This window comes from Anguilla anguilla, chromosome 9 (genome assembly GCF_013347855.1).
Source record: "Anguilla anguilla isolate fAngAng1 chromosome 9, fAngAng1.pri, whole genome shotgun sequence".
Classification (NCBI taxonomy): Eukaryota; Metazoa; Chordata; class Actinopteri; order Anguilliformes; family Anguillidae; genus Anguilla; species Anguilla anguilla.
Window position 1 is genome coordinate 46,477,162 of NC_049209.1, and position 19,303 is coordinate 46,496,464.

The 19,303-nt window shown below is 50.4% G+C and overlaps 2 protein-coding genes across 3 annotated transcripts; both read left to right on the plus strand.

Moving 5' to 3' along the window:
* Positions 1-809: 809 nt before the first annotated feature.
* sympk (symplekin) lies at positions 810-13,756 on the plus strand. 2 transcript variants are annotated; one of them, XM_035435119.1, is made up of 27 exons: positions 810-910; positions 1,297-1,450; positions 1,559-1,624; positions 1,863-1,916; positions 1,999-2,072; positions 2,211-2,337; positions 2,996-3,245; positions 4,137-4,307; positions 4,564-4,803; positions 5,469-5,620; positions 6,137-6,287; positions 6,488-6,740; positions 6,863-7,013; positions 7,224-7,459; positions 7,735-7,816; positions 7,987-8,100; positions 8,476-8,623; positions 8,966-9,126; positions 9,462-9,570; positions 9,831-9,931; positions 10,385-10,475; positions 10,836-10,937; positions 11,095-11,282; positions 11,755-11,931; positions 12,601-12,687; positions 12,855-13,151; positions 13,256-13,756. In XM_035435119.1, the coding sequence occupies exons 2-27, from the start codon at positions 1,343-1,345 to the stop codon at positions 13,421-13,423; spliced, it is 3,858 nt and encodes a 1,285-aa protein (XP_035291010.1). In that variant the 5' UTR covers positions 810-910; positions 1,297-1,342; the 3' UTR covers positions 13,424-13,756. The 2 variants fall into 2 exon arrangements, with proteins under 2 accessions (XP_035291010.1, XP_035291011.1); XM_035435120.1 differs by having other exon boundaries at positions 1,300-1,450.
* Positions 13,757-14,448: 692 nt separating this feature from the next.
* Positions 14,449-19,303, plus strand: rsph4a (radial spoke head component 4A). Its single transcript, XM_035432673.1, has 7 exons — positions 14,449-14,880; positions 15,427-15,655; positions 16,029-16,334; positions 16,779-17,228; positions 17,703-17,847; positions 18,274-18,391; positions 19,066-19,303. The coding sequence occupies exons 1-7, from the start codon at positions 14,780-14,782 to the stop codon at positions 19,301-19,303; spliced, it is 1,587 nt and encodes a 528-aa protein (XP_035288564.1). The 5' UTR covers positions 14,449-14,779.

The following is a 19,303-nucleotide window of genomic DNA, read 5'->3' on the forward strand; positions in this document are numbered from 1 at the left end:
AAATACAGCTAGCATCCTTGCAAACCCTTTCATCTAAGTCATCTTCACTTCTAGCCCAGGTGTAGCAAAGATAAAAGTACATTAAAAGAAAGAAACACACTGGCATTTATTTAAAGACTCCTTATGGCATTTGGACAGAAGTCCTTCATCAAAGCGCTTAAAGGTAAGCCCATAGCAGACAGTTATTTTTAGAATATTCGGTACAGACAGTGTTTGTGCAGACGGCTGCACTGTAGTCATGAACTGTTAAATCACCCTCTCAGGTATGAGTCACCTGCAGAAGTCATTGTTTTTGTCGAGGCTCCTGGCCTCTTCCCAGACTTCTGTTTGAGTCAGCTAAACTTTTGACTGCTTACTATTCTCGCTGTCTGGGGGACAGCTGATCCATTTGGATGACTGCATGTCTTCAGAGCTTTGGGAACATTAGGGGCACTAGCCGGAACATGTTGCTTACCCCTTTCCCACGCAGATCTAGGGACCACATTTCACAGGAAAACTGTTTGTACGAGAGTGATCAGATTGGCTCTCTCTGTGTGGAAAGTAGTCTATCAGAGTTAATTTAACCCTTGAACCATTCTGTCATTGTATAAAGAGGCTGGGGAAAGGGGTTGTGACCGCCATAGCAAAACCCTGCGCTTCTATCTTTCATATAATGCATTTCAGGAAGTCTTGTTTGAAATGGTTGGTTTTGAGTTGTACTATTCAATAGCGCCATCTAGTAACATCGATGGATAATACCAAAATACCAAAAATAAACTACTATTCCCACAACTCTATGCTGCTTTAAAAACTATATACATCCTGTTCCGGTTGTGTCCAAATCAATATGGCGCGTTCCTAGCAGCCTGTTATCCCTAAAACAGTTGTATTTCAAAGCTTTTTCTTGAAAGCAATCCACGATCTGCCTTGGGTAAGATGGTTAGATTTTGCTTTGCTTTTAATTAGGTTGTTAGAAAAATACTTTTGCCTATCGGCCAACCTAACGACGTGGTCCAACCGGCTCCCTATGTAGCTAGCTACTTTAGCCTGGCCGTATAATAATAATTTTTGGGAAGTTATTATTCGGTCATTTATCTAAATGAATTATTTATCACTCATTTCTACCCCCAAATAAAAGTGAAAAATTGTCGTAGGTCTGTTAGATTGTTTCATTGATAAATGTAGATTTCGAATGCACTTTTATTGGTGCGGATTTGTGGGACGGACAAATAAAACATTAATGCTGTGTTGAAATTTCCCTGTCAGTGCCAAAAGCATTGTGGAGATCTTAATGCTTGGAGATCTTTCAATGTTTAGCAGATCCACCTAAGTGCTCCCCGGCCGGTGACAGCTCCGAGCCAGGATGGCGTCGGGCAGCGGGGAAGGTGGTACGGGCGTGAGGACCAGCGTGGCCTCGCAGTTTTTCACTGGGGAAGAAGACACAGCTATCGACATGACCACCAGTGAAAAGGTACTGCCGCAGCACAAGCCACAATCCTTTTAATCGGCAGTACAGTTGTGCGTAGATTTCAACTGTCATCCTTATGAGGGAACGTCTGTTTTCATTCCCACTCAACAGGTGGTGGATCTTTTGAACCAGGCTGCTCTAATCTCCACAGAGAACAAGCTCACTGTCCTGAAGCAGGTGTGTGTCTCACTTTCCACTGGCTTTGATGAACACTGCCTTGATAATGCCTTGATACAACTGTCTTGAAATATTTCACATCATGAGATGGAATGGAATGGAATAGCAAGACTTTGGCTGTTGGTCAGCTTGAAATGCAATGGAGAAAAGTACTGGTCACTCCAGTTCACGTTTAGTTTTTTCAAATGTTTCATGATGAACGTTCCCTACAGTGAAACTGTTTCCTGTCACCATACAGGTTCAGGAGCTCATCATTAATAAGGACCCTTCATTGCTTGACAATTTCTTGGATGTAAGTACAGTGCATTTTACACTGTTTGCAACAGCAGTGCTGTATGACAAGAAACACAGTGATCCCTTTGCTCTTTTTGCAGGAGATCATAGCATTCCAGACTGATAAATCGATAGAAGTCCGAAAATTTGTGATCGGATTCATAGAGGAGGCTTGGTATGTACATAGACCCAATCGCTTATTGCAAAGTGACAGATCGATTGCTTTTATTTTCTTTTTTTTCCCTCAGCGATTTAAAGCGATGGGTACCGTTTTAACCATTTGAAACCGGTGCGAATTGCCTTGTGTTTTCAGCAAGCGAGACAACGAGCTTCTGCTGAAGCTGATCGCTAACCTGAACATGCTGCTGAAGGACGAGAGCGTGAACGTGGTGAAGAAGGCCATCCTCACCCTCACTCAGCTCTACAAAGTGGCCCTGCAGGTACGCAGACGGCGCGGCGCGGCCTCACTTCCTGTCCGCTCCGTGACCTTAACAGGGAGGCGGGGTTTTGTCACCTGGCAACAACATGTGGCAGCAAGACCAGGATATGCAGGTCTCCCACCTCCTCTGATGTCATCAAAGGGTGTCTAAAGCTACTTGTGAGGCTCGCAGCTTTACTGTACTGTGAGACTGTACATTTTGACGCTCGGATGCGAGATGTTTGTCAAACCTTCGGGGGTGTGCTTTGCTAATAAATGAACTCAAAGTCACTTATGAAAGATCACAGTGTTGTATAGGTTGCGTCTCCAACTGGCGATGGGAGTTTTCAACGCCAGAGGCAGACCGTATGACGTACTGCCGACAAGAGTTGCTAGAACCAATCACATTTCCGGACACTAATATCATAAACTGTAACTTATATTCCAGACACACAATGTCTGGGGGACAAAACAGTCGCCTTAATGCCCAAGACTCTATAAACGCGGTTAGCATTTAGCAGAGCAGTGCATGTTTAGCAGAATAGAGCATACTTTTCCAGTAATTGGCTACGTTGGCCTGTGAGCTCACTGTTAACCTCTGCGTAATGGCTGAGCGAACGGTCACATAGACGCCAGCAGAGTGGCGGGGATGCTCTGACCGCGCTCTCCCCGTGCGCCAGTGGCTGGTGCGCTCCAAGGCGGTGTCGGACATGCAGGAGGCATGCTGGGACATGGTGACGCAGATGAAGGAGGACGTGCTGGCGCTCCTGGACTCGGACAACGACGGCGTGCGCACCCACGCCATCAAGTTCACCGAGTCGCTCATCATCACCCTGTCGCCCCGGACGCCCGACTCGGACACGCCCCGCCGGCAGGAGGGCGACATCAGCCTGGACAAGATCCCGCGGGACCACTCCTACATCCGCTATGGTGAGGGGGGGGGGGGGGGCGAGGCGAGGGGGGGGTTGCCCTGCTGATCTTGGGTCAGCTTAGCTCATAATGTCTAATGCTTTAAGGATTGTGTCTCTCTCAACGTTTTTACCTTGCTGTGGTATAGGTGAGCTATGTGTGTGTTTCTGTCAGTGTCTTTACCTTACTGTTGTACAGGTAAGCTATGTGTGTGCAATTATCTTTACCCTGTTGTGGTGTAAATGTGTTATGTGTGTCAGTATCTTCCCTGCTGTGGTATAAGTGAGCTATGTATGTGTCATTATCTTCACCTTGCTGTGGTATAGGTTTGCTAAGTGTGTGTCGGTATCTACCCTGCCGTGGTATAGGTCTGCTATGTGTTTGTGAATATCTACCCTGCTCTGGTATATGTGTGCTATGTGTGTGTCAGTATCTATCTTGCTGTGGTATTGGTGTGCTACGTGTGTGTCAGTATCTACCCTGCTGTGGTATAGGTGTGGTATATGTGTGTCAGTATGTACCCTGCTGTGGTAGAGGTGTGCTGTGTGTGTGTCATTCTCTACTCTGCTGTTGTATAGGTGTGCTGTGTGTGTCAGTATCTACCTTGCTTTGGTATAGGTTTGCTATGTGTGTGTCGGTATCTACCCTGCCATGGTATAGGTCTGCTATGTGTTTGTCAATATCTACCCTGCTCTGGTATATGTGTGCTATGTGTGTGTCAGTATCTATCTTGTTGTGGTATAGGTGTGCTATGTGTGTGTCAGTATCTACCCTGCTGTGGTATAGGTGTGCTGTGTGTGTGTGTCATTCTCTACCCTGCTGTGGTATAGGTGTGCTTAGTGTGTCAGTATCTTTACCCTGATGTGGTATAGGTGTGGTATAGGTGAGCTATGTGTGTGTGTTCCTGTTCAGATACGCTGTGTGAGGAGGGGAAGCAGGCCCTGGAGCAGCTGCTGAAGTTCATGGTGCACCCGGCCATCTCCAGCATCAACCTGACCACCGCGCTGGGCTCCCTGGCAACGCTGGCCCGGCAACGGCCCATGTTCATGTCCAAGGTGGTGCAGGCCTACGAGACCCTGCACGGTGAGTTTCGGGTACCGTCCACGACTACGGGACAGAGGCACAGTGCTGGAAGCCCTTGGGAGTGGGCTGCGTGTGTTACACTGAGGTTACATTGAGATCCCAGATCAGGTTCTTTGATTTCTCTTGACTTTCTGTAGTCCTAAAAGCAGATCCTAGATCAGTCTTTATGGCTCGTTGGGATGTTCTGTATGTGTTATTGGCAGATCCCAGATCAGTCAGTCTGGTTCACAGTCTGATCCTTCCTTTCCCCCCCCAGCCAACCTGCCCCCCACCCTGGCCAAGTCGCAGGTGAGCAGCGTGCGCAAGAACCTGAAGCTGCACCTGGTGTCGGTGCTGCGGCACCCGTGCAGCGTGGAGTTCCAGGGGCAGATCGGCACGCTGCTGCTGGACCTGGGCATGGCGCAGAGCGACATCGCCCGCTGCACGCCCGCCCCCCGCGACCAGCGCAAGCGCGCCCGCCACGAGCCCTACGCCGAGGGCAAGAAGATCAAGATGGGTGAGCGCGCCCCCGCCTACCGCCTTCCGGAACATTCCCCGGGAACGTTTCTGTCCTGGAACATCATGGGAAAGTCATGGGAAGCGCTTCTATATCCCACTGTCCTTGCAAAGCCAGGGAAATGTGCCCAGAAGAAAAAACTTTGGGCTGGACCATTAGCTTTGGGTTGGACCGTTAGCTTTATTTCACTTACTTTAAAAGTTTCAGTGTGTGCTGCGTTTGCTAACCAGGCAGACAGGTCACTGGGTTGAACATTCATTTCTCTACCGCTGTTCATCAGCCACTGGGGAGTCCGTCTGTGCTTCTGTATAAGTCAGGTAGCCCTTGACTTACATTCATGGGAGCCTTGGCGTATGTTTTGTCATGGGGTACTGCAGGTTGTTTATTTACCCATTAATTTCTTGGTCTACTGTTATGCACTACTTGTGTAATAATGAACATCGAAAGTTTAGAACAATGTGTTATCTTGATATACACCAGTGAGGGCACACATTCAGATAATGTTCCCTGCTGTACATAGTCACTTGTGCAGATGATGGCATTAAGTGGTCCACCATGTTAGTGAGTGGTTGGTAGACCACAGACCAGTGGTAGGTGAGAATCGGGGAGAAAGGTGAACGAGCAGTAAATGGAAGCATGTTTGCTTATTGGTGTCGTGTTCTCAGAGCCCGCTCTCATTGAGGATGATGAAGATAAGGAAGAGCCCGCCCCGGCGCTGGCCCCCAAGCCCTCGTCCGTCCCGGGGACGCAGTCCGCCATCGACCTGACCGCCGAGTTCCTGCTCCCGCTGCTGTCCCCCGAAAACGTGGCTAACCTGGTGAGAGCCTGGGGGCTGGGGGGGGGGGGGGGGGGGGGGGGGGGGTGGGGCGGGGTATGCTGGGTACTCCAGTACTCCAATGAATTTGACCCTGACCCTGCTTATAGAATTCTGTTGCATTTGCTACTGCAGGTTACCACTCTCCTAAATAAATCTTTGTAAGGTCTTAGATGTAGAAATAAACATTATCACACACCTTTTATTAGCACTAAATGTCTTGAAAATTAACTCTGACAGACTTCTTCAAAGAACTTGGGAACTAACCCTGGACCAGGAACTATATATATTACAAGAGTAGATTATAGGAGTTTGGTACCCATTGAGCTAATCCTGAGACTGTGTTCATTTCAGGGATATGTAGTCTGTTTTGATATTGCATCGTTGGTTATATGTTTTATTGAATTTAGAGTAGTAAATCTTTGCATGAGCTTGGAAAAGTGAATTGTTGGTGCAGGCAAAGCGTTTGAATTTTACCTGTGCCTAACTCTGTGACCGCGGGGGTCCCTCTGCACCCAGGTGCTGATCAGCATGGTCTACCTGCCCGACGCCATGCCGGCCTCCTTCCAGGCCACCTACACCCCGGTGGAGTCTGCCGGCACCGACGCCCAAATTAAACACTTGGCGCGCCTCATGGCCACTCAGATGACCTCCGCTGGGATTGGGCCAGGTGAGGCGGTCCGCAGGAGGGGAGCAGAGGCAGGGCCGGTATAGAATTTGAGTGGGGAATGTTCTGGAACAAAATGGCTGCCACATGTTACCCAGGCTTGTCCCGCATTGTTTTTGTTTTTTGTTGTTGTTTATATCATTATTATTAGTTATTATTATTATTATTATACTCTAATATCTTCTAAACCCTCCACGCCTCAGGGCTGGAGCAGTGCAAGGCGAGAGAGGAGGATGCTGGGAAGGAAGCGGCGGAGCTGGAGGCGGCGACAGAGACCCTGTCCGCCTCCAAAGACCTGCTCATCAAGCGTAGGGTGTCGTCCGTGTCCATGGGCCAGGCCATCTCCGTGGTGGGGGCCTACGGGGGCAAGAGCCAATCGGAGGACGCCGAGGAGAGCCCCCAGGTCGCCATGGTGAAGAGGATGCCTGAGCCCATCCTGCCCTCCACGCAGACCAAGTGAGTCTCCAAGATGGCCGACACAGAAGGACACGTTCGCAAGAAGGCTGTTTGTTGTGTTGTTATACCGTGAGAGCTGAGAGTCCGAAACTTATAAACTGACTCCGCCCCCCCCTTTCCAGAGCCCCCGGCGCAAGCGGGCGGAAGAAAGTGTTCCGATTGGCCGACGTGATGCAGCCCCTGGCGGACGCCCAGATGGAGAAACTGACCAACATGGCCGTCAAACGCATCCTCCAATCGGAGAAGGCCGTCGCGCGGAGTGGGATGGCCCACGTAAGTCAGGCCTGGAGCCAAGGCAACGCTAAGCTCGCCTGGATACTTGCCTGCTAATCTATCAGAGCTGCTCTTTAAATAATGCAGTATTCCTGAGTAGGCAGACATTAACAGCTTTGCTTTTAGCCATTATGCGAGACCTTATTGGGAGTTTCCTTCCGTGATTGACACGCCTGTGCCACGCCCCCCGTCCCGCCCTGCCCCGCCCAGGTCCGCGTGAAGCTGCTCTCCCGCCTGGTGACGCAGTTCGAGGGGGCGATGAAGGACGAGGTGCTGGCCTTCGTCCTGGAGGACATCCGCTTGCGCAGCGACCTGGCCTTCTCCCTGCTGTACCAGGAGTACAACGCCTACCTCAGCCAGCTGCCCAACGGCTGCCTGGACAGCTACGACCACTGCCTGATCACCCTGCTGTCCGGCCTGCAGGAGAAGCCCGAGCAGAGGGACGGGTGAGGGAGGGGCAAAGGGAGGGGAGGGAGGAGCTAGGGAGGGAAGGGAGGGGAGGGAGGGGCCAAGGGAGGGGCCAGGAAGGGAGGGGCCAAGGGAGGGGAGGGAGGAGCCCGCCCTTTATAGCTGCGCTCCCTGCGACCTGGAGTCTCACTCTCTCCATCTGTCTCCCCTCTTTTTCTCTCCCTCTCTCTGCCTCTCTCTCTCTCTCACACACACACCTCCTCTCTCCCTCCATCTGTCTCCCTCTCCTTTCCCCTCTCTTTCTTTCTCTCAGGTTGTTCACTAAGCTGGTGCTGGAGGCTCCTCTTATCACAGAGTCCGCTCTGGAAGTGATTCGGCGCTACTGTGAGGACGAGGTCAGGCTGGCTTTCATTCTGCGGCGTACACACATACGCGCACACACACACACACTAGCACATGCACACGTGCACACACAGACACACACACACACACACACAAACACACGCTCATACGCACACACACACACACACACACACACATTGAGCACAGGCACGTTGTGTTGCAGTCACGGGTGTACCTGGGCATGACCACGCTGAAGGAGCTGATCGTGAAGCGCCCCTCCAGGCAGTTCCAGTACCTGCACGTCCTGCTGGACCTCAGCTCCCACGACAAGGACAAGGTCACCGCCACCACTGTGCTCCCCGCCCCTCTCTCTCTCTCCCCTTTGTCCCTCTCTTCCTGATTGGCACAGTAGCGTCGATTGTTTTTTTACAGTGTTTCTCGCATATGTTTATTTTAATTGAAAAAAGGACGTGTTGTTTGTATAAATGTATTAACAGCACTTGTGCACTGGTGTTCTTGGTGTAATCGGTGAAACAGTATGAGTTCTGATGAGAAGCGATGTGGCCCCTGTGCATGATGGGAAATGTAGGCGGAAGCCCACTGCTTGTGTGAGTGCAGGCAGCAGCAGTAGCCCTGTAGCTGGGCCTGTAGGGGGTGTGCTTGGAGCACACTTAGCGCTTTAACTTTTGCGTTGCCACGTCCGTGTGTCCAGGTGCGCTCCAACGCCCTGACCTTCATCAAGCGCATGTACGAGAAGGACCAGCTCAGGGACTACATCGAGAAGTTCGCTCTCAACTACATGCAGCTGCTGGTGCACCCCAACCCCCCCTCTCTGCTCTTCGGAGCCGACAAGGACACAGGTGAGGGCCTGCTGGGTCTCCTCATTTCTCTATCTACTGTCAATCAACTCACCAACCAATCAGAGTCGCTCTTTATTTTTGTGACACACAGTGGTTTACAGTGGATATTTTCCTGAGAGAGTAAAAACAGGAAAAAAACCTAATTGAACCGTATTGGGGCAAATCTGGAAAATTATTTTCTGTTCTCTAACTATTCTTTCTCTCTGTCTTTCTGTCTATCTCTCGCTCTGTATCTCTCTTTTGCTCTCTCTCTTTGTCTCTCTCTCTCTCATGCTCTCTCTCTTTCTGGCTCTCTCTCTCTCTCTCTTGCTGTCTCCCTCTCTCTCCCTCCCTCCCCTGCAGAGGTGGCGTCTCCCTGGACGGAGGAGACCGTGAGGCAGTGCCTGTACCTCTACCTCTCCCTCCTGCCGCTCAACCACAGGCTGGTCCACGAGCTGGCGTCCGTCTACACCGAGGCCATCGCCGACATCAAGCGCACCGTGCTGCGCGTCATCGAGCAGCCCGTACGCCTCTCCCCCTTCCCCTCCCCCTCCCTGCGCCTGACTCCGCCTCCTCAAACTTACGCAATGTGACCCAGTGGTAAAACAAAGTGGGGCGATAAAGAGGAAATGTAACACTGTTTCCATTTCCTTTCCCTAGTGTCACTTCCTGTTGTGTTTTTATTCTTTTCCTTCTGTCACTTCCTGTTTTGTTTGTGTTGCGTGTTTCCTGCAGTCTTTGTCCCTTAGCAGTGTAGAGACGCCTGTGTGTGTTTCAGCTCTGTTACATCTCCTCTCCTGCTGCAGGAGCACAGTAGGCAGGTGTGTGTTTTTAAGAACGCTCGCTCTCTGCTCTGCAGATACGGGGCATGGGGATGAACTCTCCCGACCTGCTCCTGCTGGTGGAGAACTGTCCCAAGGGGGCGGAGACTCTGGTCACCCGCTGCCTGCACATCCTCACAGACAAAGGTACAGCGCCGTGCCCTCACCCGCCACTCATGCGTGAAGCCCCGCCCACCCACCATATGACAACACTGGGGTTCTGAAGGGGGCGTGGCCTACCGGTCACTAGCACAGACTGTGTGACTTTGAACACCATGTTTACATTGCAGTGCTATTGACAGTGTGGACTGAGATTAGAATCTCACTCCAGAATACTTTGTGTGTGCGTGTGTGTATGTGTGTGTGTGTGTGCGTGTGTGGTTTTGACGGCCTGCGTTGTGTTCCAGTGCCTCCCTCTCCGGAGCTGGTGGAGAGGGTGAGGGACCTGTACCACAAGCGGGTGCCGGACGTGCGGTTCCTCATCCCCGTCATCAACGGACTGGAGAAGGTCAGGATGAGCCCTGCACCCTTCCTATCCCACTGTCCTTTGCAGTCTGTATCAGTCTGAAACTCTGTGGTATCATGATCAGTTCCTCACCCTCTATGCCTCTCCCTCAGTGGCCCCTCAACCTTCTGAGCCCATTTACTGAACAAATTTCTGTCTGTAGCACACAACTTTGCCTAAAAGATCTTTAGACATGGAATTCAGATGTGTAACTGTAACTGTAACTGGTGCAGTGTTTAAATGGTCTGTCTGTGGAAAGACCATAATATGTAGTAAAGTACGGAAAGTTAATTTTTCCACATAAGCCATTTTAAGCTGTCTCACGACCCAGCTTGGGAACTGCTACCCTTGCTGTCTGCATGGTGGTTGAGCTTATTTTAAGTCCTTGCTCGACTGGAATTTTGCTGGAAGGACCGTTTCTCTGACGCTGTCTGCTCGCTCCTGTCGTCTGTGCAGAAAGAGGTGATCCAGGCCCTGCCCAAACTCATCAAACTCAACCCCATCGTGGTGAAGGAAGTCTTCAACCGCCTGCTGGGCACGCAGCACAGTAAGGGCACGATGTCTTCCAACGGCCGGAGGCGATAGCTTTTATTAACACGTTAAATATGCAGAACGTTTTCAGTTCAGTGAAAATGGCATGTAAGGGTGTGTGCGTCTGTCTGTGTGTCTCTCTGTCTGTAACAGAATAAAAATATATTATTTTAAAAGGGCAATGATGTTAGGTATAAATGTGAAATGTGGACATCTGTTTGTGTGGTGTAGCTGTGTATGTTTTGGCTACTGCGTGTGTTCTGTGTTAAGTGCTGTTATATGAGCTAAAGACCAGTCCATGCAGCGTGAGGAGGTAATGCCACAGTCCCCCCACCCACCTCCTCTCCCCTCCCCACCTCCTCTCTCCTCCCCACAGGTGAGGGCAGCTCCTCCATGTCTCCCCTCACCCCCGGGGAGCTCCTGGTCGCCCTGCACAACATCGACTCCACCAAGTGCGACATGAAGTCCATCATCAAGGGTAACCGTGCACTCCCATTGGCCGCCCCCTTTTCCCTCTCCGCCCACTGCTTCCGTCATAGTTCCCATTGTGACATCACAGGACCCAGGTTATAAATGCGAAGCCCTGCAGTGCTCTGTGAGTTCTCACCTCGGTGTGTGTGTGTGTGTGTCTGCAGCCACGAACCTGTGCTTCGGGGAGAAGAACGTGTACACGTCGGAGGTGCTGGCGGTGGTGATGCAGCAGCTGATGGAGCAGAGCCCCCTGCCCATGCTGCTCATGCGCACCGTCATCCAGTCCCTCACCATGTACCCGCGGCTGGGCGGCTTCGTCATGAACGTCCTGGCCCGCCTCATCCCCAAGCAGGTCAGCGGCCGCGGCCCCGTCCGTACGCACGCAAGGGCGCGCACTGACGCACGTACACACTTCTGAATGCCCAAGCTGAAAGTCAGGAACATTCTATGTCACCTAATCCTCACACACTCATGCACGCACACACACACACATACATACTCAAGCACAAGCAAGAACTCAGGAACAAGCTGCTCCACTTCATCCCCTCACACACATGCGCACACACACACACACACACACACTCAGGCTATTTGCTTTCTTCAGCATCATGCTAACCCCGCTCCCTTTCAATGTCTGGGGTCACATCACATTTGAAAACAAATGAGTGTTCCTTATATTTTGGTCAGCTTCAGAGGTTATGTAAGCCCATATCCTATCCTCAGGCCCTAAACCATGCTAATCAAACCTGCTAGCATGTAGCGCCCAGCTGGGTGATGGAAGTGTTTTTTGGTAAGAGGCGGCTCTCTGTGCCCCCGGCCTGCAGGTGTGGAAGTACCCCAAGGTGTGGGAGGGGTTCGTCAAGTGCTGCCAGCGCACCAAGCCGCAGTCCTTCACCGTCCTGCTGCAGCTGCCCCCGCCCCAGCTGAGCAGCGTGTTCGAGCGCTGCCCCGAGATGAGGGAGCCGCTGCTGCAGCACGTGCACTCCTTCACCCCCCACCAGGTACCCCCCCCCCCCGAAAAAAGACCCGCTCTCGGCCCTGCGGCCTGCCGTCCGCACCCCTCCTCCTCCTCCTGCTCCCCACACCGCGTCTCTACAGCTGGCTGAGATGAGTCTGAGGCCCGTATTCACACAGCACCTCGGAGTACGAGAGCTGGTCTAGGATCAGTTCAGCCTCTTGGCTGTAAATGGATGAGGTTCTGATGCGGTCAAGGGCTGACTGATCCTAGATCAGGGTTCCCACTCAGAAGCACTTTGTGAATGCAGGCCTGAGTCTTGAGCAGTGTTCTCGGTCTAACTGTTCTTCAACTCGTCTAACTGTCCCCAATGCACAGCCATTTTCAAATCTGCTTCATTACGTTGACGAGCACAATGCATTGTATTGCTAAAGCATACAAAAAACACAGTCAATAAAATAATTAAAAGTAGTAATAATAAATATTATAATAATAATAAGCAGTAACATCAACGTCATCATCCTAACGGAATAAGCTGGGGCCTAATTACGAATTAAAAAGTACTAGCTGTGCACTTGCTCTCTGGCGTGCTCTAACAGTCTCATCATCATAAATGCGACTCTGTCCGTCGCCCAGAATTAGAGCTGGCTCATTCACAGTGTCTTTCTCTAAGACTGGTCTCTCACTCTTTCCCTCCCTCCTCCTGCTCCTCCAGCAAGCCCACATCCCCGCCTCCGTCATGGCGGTGCTGGAGGCCAACACCAGGCAGGAGCCGGAGGTCGTCGAGCCAGAGGAACGGGAGGTGAGAAAGTCGGGGGGGTGCTCCCCAAACGCATGCAGTAAGGTCGGGGTCCGCTCCGTTTCAGCTGCTTATGAGTACAGCAGCAGACACTGCCGTATCGCACCTGTCAGAACCATTTTGTTATTCTCGGCCTCTGTAATCGTTCTTCTCTCCCCCCTGCGCTTCAGATGGAGCCGCCTAGCGTAGCGCCAGTGCCTGTGCCTGTGCCTGTGCCTGTGCCCGTGCCCGTGCCAGTGCCTGTGCCCGTGTCAGTGCCAGTGCCAGTGCCCGCCCCGCCCCCTGCAGTGGAACCTGCCCCGGTGTTGCAGGCCACCACCCCTGAGCCCCAACCCCAACCCCAACCCCAACCCCAGCAGCCATATCCAGCTAATCCGGAAGAGGAGGAGGAGGAGGAGGAGCCAATGGAGCAAGGAGAGCCCGCCCCTGTCGCTGCCCAAGACAACCCCACTGAAGCCGTCACGCAGGTAAGCAGAGGGGCGTGTGTTAAACTGCCGGCCTTCTTTCAGAAAATGAGGAATGCAAGCAGAGAAAATGTGAACTAAATAAAAGCGAATGCTTCCTTCACCAGGAGGAATCGGTGGAACCCGAGGAGATCTCCGCCCCCTCCCCCGTGGAGAAGGCTGATGAGCCAATGGAAGAGGGTGTAGCAGAGCCTCCTGAGGAAGCCGACCAATCGAAAGAGCCCATGGAAGAGAGTAACGTGGAGGCAGAGACTGAGGCTGGCGATCCAGAATGATCGCCTGAGGACAGTACCGAGTAGCTTTAGCGTCGCAAAGGGTGGAGAAAAGGAAAAAGGATACACTGGCGTGTGTGGAGTCCACAAAGATTGAGCTGCTGAAGATCTGGAATAAGGACGAGCTGCAGAAATTCAAGTCATGGGGAAACACGCTTTTCTTTTTTAGAAAACTAAAATAAGTAATGTCATAAAACTCCCTTGTGTATCAGAGAAAGCTGAGAGGTAACTTTCTAGATTTCTAGGTTTGTATTTTGTCTTGGAGGAAGAAGTTGACTGATTGCTTGGAACAAAAGGCATTCTTTGAAAGAGAATTAAAGGAAATTTAATATCCTTTTTGAATTTGTGATTTTTATTATTAGACACCCTTGTTTAGAGATGCTTGCATTTTTAGTAAAAGTTTTTCACCTGTCTATACAGCTGGTATGAAGCTGAAGCAAATTATTTTGTTTTAAACTGCAATACCTCATTGCTTTGTCAAGGAAATGTTGCATTGCAAAACACAACAGAAAAACACACACACAACATAACATTCAAATAATCTCATGTAATACAGCTATGTAAGGATAAACGGGACTAATTATGTGGATTTGAGTTTCAATGACGGCTTAGTTGACGTATGCATAATGCTCTTTAGAGTTTTGCTCCTGAAAGAAACACTTTTATCACTAAATTCGTGGAGTTATTCGTTTACTAGTATCAAAGATGGAGATTTGCTAAGCGCGTATTTTGATTATAAACCCTCGCTTTGATTATTAACAATCGCCAGCTCCGTTCATCGCTGTTTTAGAAGCTTCGAAAATCACTAAATAATAATGAGAAACGACGGGAAGGTAATAATATGCGTCAAGATGCGGGCTCGGTGATATTATGCATGCGGTGCTATTCGTTAAATATTATCACTCGTCCCGACGCTGTGTCCACATATCGCTTCCCACTGAACACGCTGGTCACCGTCTTTTAAGTGGCCAATCCACGAAGCACGACCTGCGCTCCTGCCACATAGCAACCGCTTTGTTTGCCCTAACTACCACTGCAAGAGAAACAGCGCTCATGGACGTCTGTAACGCCAAGAAACGATCTGCAAGCTCACTGAAATAAAGTGGTTAACTATCCAGATAACGCGCACAGAAACGCTGTAAACTAACGCTATTAAACCATAGCTACCAAATTAGATATTTATAACGATCGAGGTAGGGCGGTCCTTCTTTAGCGTGCTTGTTAGCGACTTAACGTTAATTGGCATGTTCACATGTTGGGTGGCTGAACGAGCTAAGTTAGTTGTTTACCTTCCAAATTATTTAACGTCAGTTAGGAAAAACCAATAAACTTTTTAGAGATCGCCAAGAAAAGCAAAGGATGGAGCAGTCAGAGGACGTGCCGCACAATCCCACGGAACAGGCGGCGATTTGTTTCAAAGCCTTCATGCTGAAGAACAGCCCGAAGTCAAACCTCAACCTGTGAGTAACCGCATCTACGTTACCAACAACAATGGGATGACTATTACTTATTTTGGTTAAATTAGCAAAGTCAATGTCTTGTGAACTAAAATACATATTTGTACCTTAATTTTGTATCAGCGAAACTCTACCTGAAGCAGTGCTGTCTGGTGCTGAATTGCACAGTATTCAAGTTTACCCTCGTGTTTCCTAAAGGTCATCGTGCTTCAGTTCACTATATCAGCCATCTGCCCATAAACGGTGCCAGGCTTTAAGTCAATTCACGTTAGTTAAATCAGCGCAGTCATTATTTTGAAAAGTAACAGCATATTATTGTTAGGCCTACTTTACACGTCCTACATTGACAATTAACTTTTCTACTTCACGAGCTGTTTCTTTGAAATTATTTTGGCTTAGTTTGAGCAACTTTGAATCCCCCTAGATAAACCGTTAACGCGTTAATGTGGCAACAGTTGTTCCATAGCTCACTGAACCTGTGTCAGATTTGAAGATGTCCATTGACTGTGATGAGAATTAAGCTTCCCAATCTGTCCTCACACCCGTCAGCTACGACCACCTGGTCCGCGTACTTTGCAAGGTGATGGACGAGCGTCCGGAAAACGCGGTCGATATCATTGAGGACATGAGCCTGGAGGTGAAGCGGGCAGGGATGCGGGACAAACAGAGCACACTGCGGGACACGCCCCCCGTACCCGCCGTCCAGGTTCTGGCGGAGCAGCAGAAGACGCTCTTCACCCGGGGGGGCGGAGACGAGGTCGAGCCGGAGGAAGAGCTGGTGAGGGCTCTCGCAAATTAAGATTTCGTTTTATTTATTTGTTTTTGTGCGTCTGTAACATCCTGTACGCATTTCTAGTTTAAATATATATATATTTTTTATTTTTAATAAATGTACATTTATTATTGTTGTTCATTTCTCATTTGTCCTAAAATATTCTTAATATTTTATGTGTTCATTGTTTTAAATGTTTTTTTCTGTGAAGCACTTTGTAACTTTCATTTAGATAAGAGCTATATAAATGTACTATTATTATTATTATAGAAGTGATTCCACCCCTGCAAGCTAGTCTGCTTAATCCACTGCTGAAGCTGTATTTTTAAGTTTCTGTGCAGTAAGATGAAAAGATAAATACCCAGTGTGGTCCCCCTAGGTGGAGACGCCCCTTCCAAACCTGGCCGAGCAGAGCTTCTTCCTGGAGCAGGCCGGGGTGGGGCTGGCCAGGGAGGAGATGCAGAGGGTCCACCTGGCCCTCAAGCAGCTGGTGGACTCACAGCCCCTCCAGAGCTGCCGCTTCTGGGGGAAGATCCTCGGGACGCGGGCCAACTACCTGGTGGCGGAGGTGGATTTCCGAGAGGGGGAGGAAGAGGAGGAGGACAGCCCGCAGGAGGAAGGGGCGGACGAGGAAGAGAAGGAGGGAGGCTCCAAGGACGACGACGAGGAGGAGGCGGAAGAGGCGGTGGGTCTCGAAAGAACGGAACTCGTCTGCTGTGCACTGCTCTTCTGAAGCTATTGTACAGAGAACACCGAATTGCTCCCACATGATGGGGTGGATAGCACAGTCTGTACTGACAGTGTTTTACAGTGTCCCTACAACTGCTAGATTGATTTTACAGTGATAATGAAGACAATTACAGTTATAGCTGGTCACCACATAGTTGACATCATCATTGGAGCAGTAGTTTTCATTTATTTCCCTGTTGGGAATTTATCAATTATAATTTTCTTGTAGTGTTCTATTAGTATTCTATTTTCACTGAATTTATTTAAGCAATATAATTGTGTGAATTGGCTGAATTCAAATGAACTGTACTCCAATGCTGGGGTTAAGGCTGGATGTTGCTGTAGCGTGACGACGCTGGTGTGTTTGTGTTGTGTGCGACTGTTTCCCCTGCTTTTCCAGATCGACCCTCTCCCCGAATCCACCTACAAGCCGCCCCCTGCGGTGCCCAAGGAGGAGAACCGCACCGGAGTGAACAAGTTCACCTACTTCGTGTGCCGCGAGCCGGGCCTGCCGTGGGTGCGGCTGCCCCCCGTCACCCCGGCCCAAATCACCGCCGCCCGCCAGATCCGCCGCTTCTTCACCGGGGACCTGGACGCCCCCGTCGTCAGCTACCCGCCCTTCCCCGGCAACGAGACCACCTACCTGCGGGCCCAGGTGGCCCGCATCTCGGCCGGCACCCAGGTCAGCCCCCTGGGCTTCTACCAGTTCGGGGAGGAGGAGGGCGAGGAGGAGGAGGAGACGGCGCGGGACAGCTTCGAGGAGAACCCCGAGTTCGAGGGCGTTCCCGTCCCGGAGATGGTGGAGTCCCTGGCCAACTGGGTGCATCACGTCCAGCACATTCTGCAACAGGTGGGCGGGGTCTGGAGGAGAGCCCTGAGAAGCACTGAGCGGACATATTAAACCTCTCTCTCTCTCTCTTTGTCTCTCTCTCTCTCTCTCTCTCTCTCTGTCTCTCTCTGTCTGCTTCCCTCTTTCTCTCACTATATTTCTATTTCTTCTTCTATCCCTCTCTCTGTCTCTCTCACTGTTACTATATCAAAGTACAAATAAAAAAACGTTAATACCATATTTGCTGAGTCCTTTGAAGAGTAGGTTTTTTTAGAATGTTTTTTCAAAATTCAAAGTCACTGTTCTAGAACTCCATTGCTTTCAATTATCAGTAGTGATTGTTACATCAGCATTAGAATGTTTGGTTAAGAACATTCTAATCACGTATTTGTGATCTTACTCCTTTCAGGGTTAAAGGGGAAAGAGGTCCAATCCCAGTGTGTTTCTGGGTCCTTGTGTGCTCGTGGTAACAGTTCACTCATCTCTCTCTGTCAGGGCCGCTGTGTGTGGGTGAACCTGGCCGAAAAGGCAGACGAGGACTTGGAGGAAGAGGGAGACGAGGAGGAGAAAGAGGAGGAGCCGGACGAGCCGGAGCCGGAGGTGGGGCCCCCCCTGCTCACCCCGCTCTCTGAGGATGCAGGTGAGTCCTCCTGCCCCCCCATCCCGCAGGGCAGGGGGTAGGCAACCTGATCCCAGAGTGTCACAGACCTTTCTGTTCTATTGTTCCATCCTGGCATGGCTGCCCAGTTTGATCAAGACCTTATTAAGAGCCTGAGCCTGCATATTCAGTCTGAGTGGCAGACAGCTGGTTAACTGCCTTCTTTAGGGTCTAATAATTTTCTTTATTTGTAGTTAGGGATTCAGGTGAAGCAAATAGCATTTTGAATGCAATGCATGAAAAGTACGATATCCAATAAATAAATAAATAATAAATAATAAATAAAAACAGAAACGTCTCTGGCACTCTAAGACCAGGCTTGCCTAGCCAAAGCTGTTCTGAAAAACTGTCTGTGATTGATGTATTTCCTCACTCGGCTCAGTTTGACTGTATGTCCGTGTGTCCCAGAGATCGATAACACCCCTCCCTGGAGCGCCAAGATGTCGTCCGCCCTCATTCCCCAGTTCGCCATCGCTGTGCTGCGCTCGAACCTGTGGCCCGGGGCCTACGCCTACGCCACGGGGAAGTAAGGCGACCGACCCGTCCGTCTGTTCTCTTCGGCGACTCACTCTGGGGACACGGCTCACGCGTCTGCGCTCTCAAACCCGTGTGGCTGCGGTTGTTTCAGGAGAAAGCGATGGGAACCGGTTTGCTTTGATGTGCTTTAGCTTTGAGAAATCTGCTTTTACTGTTAAGGGAAATTAAGCCAGGGGGAGTTGGGTTTGAACCCCTGGATTTGCATGAAATATGTGGATGTTTCCTGTGAAGAATGTCGACCGCCCCCCCCCCCCCTAAAAAAAAAAAATACAAATGCACTTAGAAAATTGTGGAATAATCTTTCACCGTGACCTTCACGCCCACTGGAGAAACCATTGTACCCAACCCTGACTCCTCCCCCCCCTAAAATGACTTTCTTGCTATGGCACTGGTGTGCGCATGTACAGCTAAACACTGCTATGGTTCTTTCTTTGAAAACATTGGTCTGAAGCATTATTTTTAATGACTATCACAAGGGAAATTTTAGTGGAGGTCTTTAACAGAATTTATTTTAACGTACAAAAAATTAATAAACCGTAAATACAGTAATCTCTATGCCTAGTTAGATAACTGTATTCCCACACACTATACATGTACAGTTGTCCACATGGTCTGCATACAGTGACATCATCAACGTCTTCCCTCTGCTCTGTTGTCACGCAGGAAGTTTGAGAACATATACATCGGCTGGGGTATGAAGTTTTCGGGTGACGGGTACACCCCTCCCGTGCCCCCGGCGCCCCAGCGCGAGTACCCGAGCGGGGAGGAGATCACGGAGGCGCTGGACCCCAGCCTGGAGGAGGAGCAGGCCCTGCAGGCCGCCCTGGAGGAGCGCCGGGCAGCCGAGGAGGAGGCCGAGGAGCTGGAGGGCGAGGAGGAAGAGGAGGAGGACGACTACTGA